Source organism: Sycon ciliatum, chromosome 5 (assembly GCF_964019385.1).
Source record: "Sycon ciliatum chromosome 5, ocSycCili1.1, whole genome shotgun sequence".
Classification (NCBI taxonomy): domain Eukaryota; kingdom Metazoa; phylum Porifera; class Calcarea; order Leucosolenida; family Sycettidae; genus Sycon; species Sycon ciliatum.
The window spans coordinates 19782268-19792148 of NC_088647.1; the positions used below are offsets into that span (position 1 = coordinate 19782268).

The following is a 9881-nucleotide window of genomic DNA, read 5'->3' on the forward strand; positions in this document are numbered from 1 at the left end:
CCTCGCGCATGCACATCCGAACACGGACTGCACTGCAACACCGTGCACAGCACGCGGCTACCACCCGTTGGTAGATCTAATACCGAGCACCTTACGTAGAGACTTACGTAGCCTAAGTGAAATACCGAGCACCTTACGTAGAAACTTACGTAGCATAGCGGTGTCGTTTTTCTTGCCATGTGAACCAGGGAGTCGTCAAATACCCCCTTTGTATTTGACGACTCCCTGATGTGAACACAATAATAGAAAAGCTGACAGGATCGCTTTTCTAAATGATGGCTTTCACATCACATGATATCAAGAGGTTTATGTACTCTTGATCATATCAATACCGTATTATACCAAGAGTACATAATGGGGGTTATGTACTCTTGATTATACGCATTGATGTACAAGCCTTTTCTTGCAGAAAATGGCACTAGCATAATGCATGTTCTTCTGCGGGGAAACATGTGAGTAGTCAGGTTGTGATACTTTTTTTATACGGAGGTCATTCTGTGCATGTTGCTGTTGCAGAATTTCATGACTCTGCTATAAATTTGTCTTGCCTTTCAGATATTTCAGATTTCCCCACCCTCGATCAGATTCATTTAAGAAATGTAGCCATGCGCCAGGTGCGTGTCGCAGATGTTTTTGTTGATTCTGTGTTTATAATGGTTTATAATCATGGGTTATCGTGATAAGGTCATCCAGCATCATATTGCACTGAAATCGTATTCCTGTTGATGTCGATACAACTCTTGGAAGTAGTTCAATGACTTCAAACCGTTAGTCCACGATTTTCTAAAACACAGCAAAGGAGGAACAATAAACATGTATTAAAATGTAAACAAATACATTGCTGAGTCCGACACCTCGTTCTAACAACTACACTGATCCTGAGGATAAAAGGGTCAAGGCTATGGTTGGAGGTACTGATACTGAGAGATAAACAAGGCACTCCATGATAATAAAATCTTACACATCTTTTGGGGAGTATGAATGATATCCAGTCTAACCTCTTTAGGACGAACACCAAGGGACCGATGGTATTTATTCTGTGAGTTTGTCTTAACCTATTTTATAACCAGTGAATACAATTATTTCTCCAATAGACATACGAATAGATTTCTTCTACAGCGAAAGATTCTAAGCCACACCGACTCATTGACTCGTCTTGTATGAAACAAAAGAGTCACTAGAGAGGTTCTGCAAAACGAAAATGCGTACAAACTTTCGCTCTACATCATGAAGTGCGAAACTTCGCAACTTTGGACGCGAAACTTGCAGGGAACGCGAAATGAACTGTTGTAGGAAATTTCGTGAGATCGGGTCATGGCGTACGTGCACTTGGCCCGCGCAAACTACGAAAATGTGCAGAACGCAAAGTTCGTGCAAAAATTCGTACACACTTTTGCAAGGACTGTCGCGAAACTTCGTTCGAATCAGGGAGTCGTAAAATACCGGGAGGCGACACGCCACACATTTCACCATCCGAGGATTGCCGCACTCGACCCGCGAAATTTGAAGCGTGATTGAAACGTCGTCGTCATCTTCTTTTTCTCAATTGTTTTTGCTATATGCTTCGAGGCTATTCTGGATCTCCAGAGCGAAAGCTGGTTGTTTCTGATACGTACCACGCATTACCTTAGGTTGAGCCGTGGCTTTTAATTTTTTTTGGAAGTTCACTGCTCTGGAGACGACGGAATGTCAAGGTAAGTTATTCACGAAATGTACTCAAATTTGAATTGAGTCAATGCGAATGACACCCTGTTTTCGGACTAGTTCTCCACTAAACACACCATGCCCATGGCCCCTTCATGTTGTCCAAGTTCCATTCTAGGTTTGTGTGAAGTTTCGAGATGAAGTTCGACGATGTACTCACCTTTCCATGGAAGGGAAAAAAAAGTAGCATATCAAACAGAATCCATGCAGTATTTGATGCCACTATCCTCATTCTTCTGCATTCAAAGTGTTTCACATCTATATGGCCCATGAACTGCAAACAATATTTGTCATTTCTTAACTGTTCATAGCTGTTCATAACTGTTCTGAACACATTGCCTTCAGGAAACGTAAGGCCGAGTCGCCTCACCGACTGAGCAAAGTTCTCTGCGACGAAAGTCACACTATCGGCGAATGCACTCAAGGTGAATACCCGTCAATATCCTGTATACTGCTTGTACCGCTTATCACAGTAGCATACACACAAGCACACATACATACACACACACACACACACACACACACACATGCTCGTGCACACACAAGCGCAAAATTCACATATCACTGGTTCAGTTGTTTTTATCTGTGTCGTATTTTGTCTTATACAGAGCTTCCGAGCCACGCCGAGTCACCTGACCAACTGAAGAAGGTTCTGTGCGACGAAAGTCACACTATCGGCGAATGCACTCAAGGTGAATACCCTGTGGACTGCTTATACCACTTATCACAGAAGCACACACACACACACACACACACACACACACACACACACACACAAGCGCAAAATTCACATATCACTGGTTCAGTTGTTTTTATCTGTGTCGTATTTTGTCTTATACAGAGCTTCCGAGCCACGCCGAGTCACCTGACCAACTGAAGAAGGTTCTGTGCGACGAAAGTCACACTATCGGCGAATGCACTCAAGGTGAATACCCTGTGGACTGCTTATACCACTTATCACAGAAGCACACACACACACACACACACACACACACACACACACACACACACACACACACATACACATATCACTGGTTCAGTTGTTTTTATCTGTCTTCTTTTGTCTTATACAGAGCTTCCGACCCAGACCAAGTCACATGACCGACTGAGCAAAGTTCTGTGCAACGAAAGTCACACTATCGGCGAATGCACTCAAGGTGAATACCCGTCAATATCCTGTATACTGCTTGTACCGCTTATCACAGTATCATACACACACAGTATGCGCACGTGCACTGCAGAGCATGTAGTTGAGTTATTAATACTCAGTCAGAACATCAAGAGAATCCATGAAATGCCTGCAGAAAAACAAACAAACAAGGGAAAGCAATTTATTGGAACGCTATGAGAACCACCCCACACCCCATGTTATTGCACATAGCCAGTCGTATCTGCCCGTAGTAATGGTCAGACTTGTGCAAAGGCTACAGGGTTTGATGCACCCTGTGCAAATTCGAACAGGTGAATGCCATAACAAAAATAATCGTATCACCAATGTTCACTTTGTGTTGTATTTTGTCTTATACAGAGCTTACAACCCACGAGGAGAGAGCGGAGAAATGCTCGGCCCCTGGCAATGACTCGAACGCAACAACTGGGGCACCACTGTCTTGGCGTGGTTCAGTACCACCCTCAGTCCGCGAAATCCTGGTCTACGCGGTCCTGGTCTACAGTGATAGTCAGGAACCGTATAGAGCTCGGCTTCCGTCCAGCAAGCTCTACTCCTCTGCTGTGATGGTCGCCAACCAGTTCCTCCAGTCGAGGGAACAAATTAGTGCCATTCAGCTATCGAATTATTTCAACCGAATCAAGAAGCCTGGGAACTACGGAAAATATCTTGGACGCCTGCGGACAACACGCTTCCGCACCATCATATCGTCCGTCGTGGAATCGTGCAACACGCAGTTTCGGAAGGCAGACAGCAAGTCTCTAGATGGCGGCGAGGTGTTGGAGGTGAGGAAAGTCGTTGAGGGTGCTATCAGCCAGTGGGCCTCACCACCCACACCCCCCACACCCTCCACATCACCTACACCTGCTGCCATGGACTTCAATGGCATTGCGGCGCGCATCAACAGCATGGCACGCTGGAAGGCAATTGAAGACGATGACCTAAAGGCACACTATTTTAGCCCAAGGCCTGGCTGTCCCCAGCTAACTGTACTGGTGAAGAGAGACTTCACATTCCAAGTGTTGATGCAAAGTAAGATCGTTGACATGACCAGCATATGTAAGCCTCCGGAAAAGCTTCTCACCTGTGAAGATATAGAGACCGTCGTGTTAGCCATCGAGAGAGCCGATAATTGCCAGGGCTGCAGATACGACAAATACAAAGATTGGATTGAAAACCGGCTCGATGGTGGAACGTTCAAGAATTCGTCTGGTGCGGTAGTTGGAAAACTCGAAACATGTGAACCAACACCATGCATACGAACAGTAGCATGTCCTATACTCGTACCTGCTGGTACTAGTTCTGTTTGCGCTGCTTGTAAAGCTTTGGATGGTACCCTGAGAAGAGGCTTGTCCAGATTTAAAACCCGAGGCACTGAAACAAGCCCACATACCGCCTTCATCCATCTACCCCAAGCCAAGCTTGTTGACATGCTACGTGAGAGGCGGGACAAGACTAGCCTCGTGACCAGACGATTGGAGCGCCTTGTTGCCTCCAGAGAGAGAATGGAGATTACAAAGCACAATGAGGAGTATGCATCCATATTTCGCCAACTAGAACCAGCCATGAATGCAGTGCGTGAGCGTGTTGAGAACCCAACTTGCAAGTGGGCAACTTGCAGAGAAACCTTTTCAACTATAGATGACCTGCAAGTTCATATCCATTTTACTCACCTGAATATCGAGGAGACCTCAACACAACGCCAGCCCCTCTACAAATGCCGCTGGGAATCCTGCAAACACACCGAATTCAAAAACAGGCAGGAATTCAAGTCTCACATCACAAGGCACACTGGACGACAGGAGGATTCGTTCTTTGCCATTCTTCTAGCTGACCAGGCAAAAGCATTATCAACATCACCCGAGCAGATGCGTTGGCATCCAGCTGTACTACGGTGGTGCCTTCAGCAACATTCCCGGTCGCAAAGAACTTATGAAGTACTGAGGAACAGCGGGTTTCTGCGTCTGCCAAGTGGGCGAACACTATTGCGTTATTGCAATTACACACAGCCAGAAACAGGCTGGAAGCCAGCAAAGATGGCAGAAATGCGTCAACTATATGAGAAATTTATCGAAAGTAAACGTGGCAAGGGTGATCGAAGTTTCATCGGCGGCCTCTACTTCGACGAAATAAAAATCAAGGAGGGACTCGTCTGGGACTGTGGCACTAATGATCTAATCGGCTTTGTGGACAGCGAGGAACCAGTTGTTGACAGCAATGATAAACTGGTCGCAACACATATTATGCAGTTCCACTTCAAGTCCCTTTTCTCTAATTTTAATTTCCCCTGTGCATACTTCAATACGAACTCACCCACCTCCAGTTCCATAAACGACATGTTCTGGACTGGCGTGGAGCAGCTCCACAGTTATGGATTCCGGGTACAAGTGTGTTGCTGCGACGGTGCGGCCAGCAATAGAAAGTTCATGATGGACAACCAGGCACTTAATAGTGAAAACCCTGGCTCCACCCTCAACCCGTACGGAAACTGGCCACTCTTTTTCCTGTCAGACCCGACCCACCTCATTAAAAAGATGAGGAACAATTTCTCAAAGAGCGGATACGAGTCATGGTGCACACGCCTCCTAACCATTAACAACAAGCCTATACTGTGGAGCCACATTAAGCAGGTACTCAAGCGGGATCAGGCGAGAATGGTCCAATGCACACCCTTGAGGGAGCAACATGTTCAACTGACGTCCTTTTCTAGGATGAGTAGCCGGCTGGCGTACGACGTATTTAACAAAAGAGTGGAAGAGGACATGCAGGACAACCAGCAACAAGACACAATCTCTACCAGGGAGTTCATGCGTAATGTTAGGGCACTGGGTGAGGTGTTTTCGTCCCATGAGAAGGTTTCGAACCCACGGGACAGTATTCCCCGCGCACTGTCGGCGACAATGCAGTGGTTTGACCAATGGCATACACAAACGGAAAAGGTGCCAAAAGCATTCATCTCACACCAGGTCTACACGGATATGAAAATAACGGCTGGTGGATTTGCAGGACTGGTACAGTTCATAACATGTGACCCCAGAGTGAAACACCTTAACTTGTACATACTTCCCCATCGATTGACACAAGACTTTGTTGAAAACTACTTCAGCCTACAGCGTAGCACAGGCGGTGCAAACCAGAATATGACAGCCAGGGCATACGGCTATCAAGCTAATGCTATTGCTCAAACCCATGTCATACCCAGCAACCTCGGGCGAGCTGCTCTTGATCTGCCCTTGACTATGAGGAATACCAGCAACGCCCCAAGTGCGAGCAAATAGTGCACCAACCATCGTTTCATATCAAATCGCAGGCGGCCATGGTGTAAGTTGCAGTGCATGTAGTGTGAGGACACGAGTTGTGCAAACTGCGTCAAAGCTGTACTGTAATACAAATGACACAAGTGTAGGTAACTCACCCCAGGATGATGCAGAAGCTTCGTCACTTGAGTGATCTTCTCGGCTTTGTTAAATCGGGATCCTGATGTCCCTCCGAGATACTTCATGAGGGTTGACAACTGCAGAACTGTGAGGTTTTCCAATAATGATTCTGGCTTTGATTCTGTTCGGAGGATTGTAGCAGCAGCTTCCACATCGTTCATCCGCAGTTTCTGCCGCACGATGCCTTCAGCTGGTGGGGCCTGAGGAGACGCTTCTTTTTTCTTTTCATGCTGCCTCAAACCTGTGCGCAATGCAATCGACTGGTTAGCCGGCGATAGTCCATACTGCTTCAAAAGCTGCTTCTGCTTGCTCTTCATGAAGTACCGGATAACAAGTTTCAGGAAGTCATAACTGCGATTCTTATCTTGGACTATATCATTAAACAGTTGGCGGATGAGGAGATTTGCTTCCAGGTGCTCTTGCATTGCACTCACGGCGTGTTGCTTGTGTGTGTTGAGCATGCTGGGGAACTGGGAATGGGTTATTAAATTAAGCTGGTGAAACAAGGAGCATGCAGCAGGCACAAGTACAAACGTATGCTTCTGCTCTTCATGCTGTGTTGCAGCTATGGGTGCTGCATAGCCATGGTCACTGAGCGGTTGGTCATTTCTGGGCAACGCTTGATGCTCAGATGTTTGGAGAATGGCTCCAAAATTCTCCAAACAAGGCTGAAGGCTTGTCACGGCATCCTTGCCAAATAAAGGTATAAGCTGCAGCAAGTTGTCGTTGCGACACCTTGCTCCTTCCAGCTCACGCCGCACGGCCACCAAGCACCAACCACCATGGTACTTTTCAGCAAGGTGAGACAAATTGTCAATCACCGGTTCGGGGATGGCTTCAGCAGCTTTGGATGGTGCTATTGACGCTTTCCTGATAGCAGCGGCAGCCGTGGCATGCAGGTAGCTTATCAGATTCGCTAGCACTGCAGATGTAACTTCCAAATCTGAAGAAGAGAAAAGAAAAAGACAACATATAAGGACTGGTGGTTGCAGAGACTGTACTAGTATTCAAAAGCCAGCGTTTGCATACCTAGTCTGCATACCTAGTCAGAAGCCAATTTTTTTCCAACATGCATGCAAAACGCACTGACCTTCACAATTGATTTTCACTTCGGGAATAGCTGTTGCGATGACGGACAGCATTTGTTGCCATGCTTGAGAAATATCAGCACCCTTGCATGCCTTCAGCTGGCACACTTCCTGGCGTAGCAGATTTGCAGTACCTGATGCCTTCTGTAACCGTGTCGTAATAACATGCAGGAATGACTCCGTCGCCTCAGTAACACTCGCCTGTCTGATTGTCAGCAGTTTGCAAATTCCATGGATCACTGCACCTTCCATAGGCCTGTACACCATGATGGCACTACCACTCTTACATCGATCTGCACATAGACAAAGTATGGTTTGAGGATGGAGGTTTACATCATCTACGGTGATGATACATACTAGGTACACACGTAAATTTTCAGGACTTCAATAAATATCCTGTCACAGTGAACAGACAATGCATCGTGGGCAGACTAGGATGAAAAGGATGGTGTCGACCACCTAATTTATCGGGTCAGTTCGGGCACTTAGGTATGCTACAGATTATACATTCGTGTCCACAAGGAAGAGACAAAAACATGTAAACGAAAGAATCTCACCTGTAGCCCACAGCTGAACATCCCCACAACTCAGGTCACCAAGTGAATACGTGGCGTCATCTTCATCTTCCACGGTGGACTCATCACTTTGGCAGTCATCTCTGTCAAGCTCCATCATCCTTTACTTCGAAGGCCAAGGCAGAAAGTATTATTACTTAGAAAAACAAAACGAACTGCTGACACTGGATTCGTTGTGTGCAGGATAATTTTATTGAGTTTTCAAATTTTTTGGACCAAACAGCGAACGCGTCCTTTTGCATGACCTGCGCCGCTTTGACCTCATGGGAAGTCCCTCGCCATGCAGCGCGTGAGGTCTCAGCACTCGTGCCCGAGCTGAGGCAATCATCCGACGCGGTTGTGCATCTCGTGTCGCCTCCCGGTATTTTACGACTCCCTGGTTCGAATTTTCGTTTTGCAGAACTTAGCAACATGACGGCAACTGAAATAGCAACAGAGAAAGTACGATACATGTACTGCACATTCTTGCAGGTACTACAGGTACTACCAAGAGTACGGGGGGTTATGTACTCTTGGTACTACAAACAGATTGCAGATCGTAATTCTTGCTTTGGCGGCACGAAACTTTATTTGGGGCAGTGCAATCTCGGCAGTACTAGTACTCACTCAAACAGCCCAGACTCGAGTAAACAAAAGCAATCATACAAGTACGAGATTTTCACGAGACGACACTGCACCCATTGGCTTGTTTCGTATGAAGCAAACAAGTTACTGAACCTCTCCACAATGGAGATTTTCCCTGATATGCGAATTTATTTGGCAAACTCGGTCAATGAGTCCTTGAACCTTTCCCTCCAGATTGGGAACTGCCAACGATAGTATGCCACTGACCAGTGCCTTACTTGTAACGTACTAATGTGCAATGAATATGAGTATTTTGACAACACATCTAACATAAGCCTTACCGTCGAGAAGGGGAACTCGCGTTCTTCGCACACTGTAGGCAAGGGCAAAGAGATAAAAATGGATCTAAATCCGAATAAAATCAGCACACGTTTCCGTAAATGAAAGGGTGAGCATAAGCAAATGAATCGAAGGAAACTGGTCAACTCAGAGATCACCTGTCATTGAGTATGCCGTAAAAGGAGGCCTCGGCAGCGGAAAAGCTAAATTTAGAAAGGAGATCCTGTCAGCTTTTCCATTATTTATTGCATTCCGCCCAAAATCAGCACACTTTTCGTAAATGAAAGAGTCAACACAAGCAAATGAATCAAAGGGAACTGGTCAACTCACCTGTCATTGAGTAATATTCCGCGAAAGGAGGTCTCAGCAGCACCGAAACGAAATAAGCCAGGCCAGGAGACGAAATATCCGAAGCAGCTCATGCAAGAAGCAGTTCCAAAGAAGGAAGTTCCTCGTGCACAGGTGCATGCACATCCGAAAAGGCAACAACAAAAAGTCTGCAATGCACACGCATGCGGCCATCCAGCCGCGCGATGGTAGGAGCCATGGAGTAGCTCCGGCCTCCCTGCAGGACCAGGTACCGAGCATCTTACGTAGAAACTTACGTAGCCACGTAGACAACGTGTCTGAATAGCGGTGTCGTTAGGTAGCGCCATGTGAACACAATAATAGAAAAGCTGACAGGATCGCTTTTCTAAATAAGCCTTACCGTCAAGAAGGTGAACTCGCGTTCTTCGCACACTGTAGACAAGGGCAAAGAGATAAAAATGGATCTAAATCCGAATAAAATCAGCACACGTTTCCGTAAATGAAAGGGTGAGCATAAGCAAATGAATCGAAGGAAACCGGTCAACTCAGAGATCACCTGTCATCGAGTATTCCGTAAAAGGAGGCCTCGGCAGCGGAAAAGCTAAATTTAGAAAAGAGATCCTGTCAGCTTTTCCATTATTTATTGCATTCCGCCCAAAATCAGCACACTTTTCATAAATGAAAGAGTCAACACAAG

General features: G+C 46.2%; 1 protein-coding gene and 1 long non-coding RNA gene across 2 annotated transcripts; one reads left to right on the forward strand and one right to left on the reverse strand.

Moving 5' to 3' along the window:
- The first annotated feature begins 1425 nt into the window (after positions 1–1425).
- LOC135817959 (uncharacterized) lies at positions 1426–4165 on the forward strand. Its single transcript, XR_010553601.1, has 3 exons — positions 1426–2129; positions 2313–2861; positions 3233–4165. It is a non-coding gene; the product is annotated as an uncharacterized LOC135817959 (long non-coding RNA).
- LOC135817958 (uncharacterized) lies at positions 2499–8089 on the reverse strand. Its single transcript, XM_065331262.1, has 6 exons — positions 7955–8089; positions 7400–7690; positions 6288–7252; positions 4546–4604; positions 3957–4013; positions 2499–3002 (listed from the first exon to the last, which is right to left on the reverse strand). The coding sequence occupies exons 1-4, from the start codon at positions 8070–8072 to the stop codon at positions 4584–4586; spliced, it is 1395 nt and encodes a 464-aa protein (XP_065187334.1). The 5' UTR covers positions 8073–8089; the 3' UTR covers positions 2499–3002; positions 3957–4013; positions 4546–4583.
- Between the last annotated feature and the right edge of the window lie 1792 nt (positions 8090–9881).

Excerpts from the sequence above, each read along its gene's own strand:
- LOC135817958 (XM_065331262.1), bottom strand. The coding sequence starts at position 8,072 with ATGATGGAGCTTGACAGAGATGACTGCCAAAGTGATGAGTCCACCGTG. Across the intron at positions 7,691-7,954 it reads TGTTCAGCTGTGGGCTACAG|ATCGATGTAAGAGTGGTAGT; the intron begins GTGAGATTCTTT and ends GTCTATGTGCAG. Across the intron at positions 4,605-6,287 it reads AGCTTCTGCATCATCCTGGG|GATTCCCAGCGGCATTTGTA; the intron begins GTGAGTTACCTA and ends GTGTGTTTGCAG.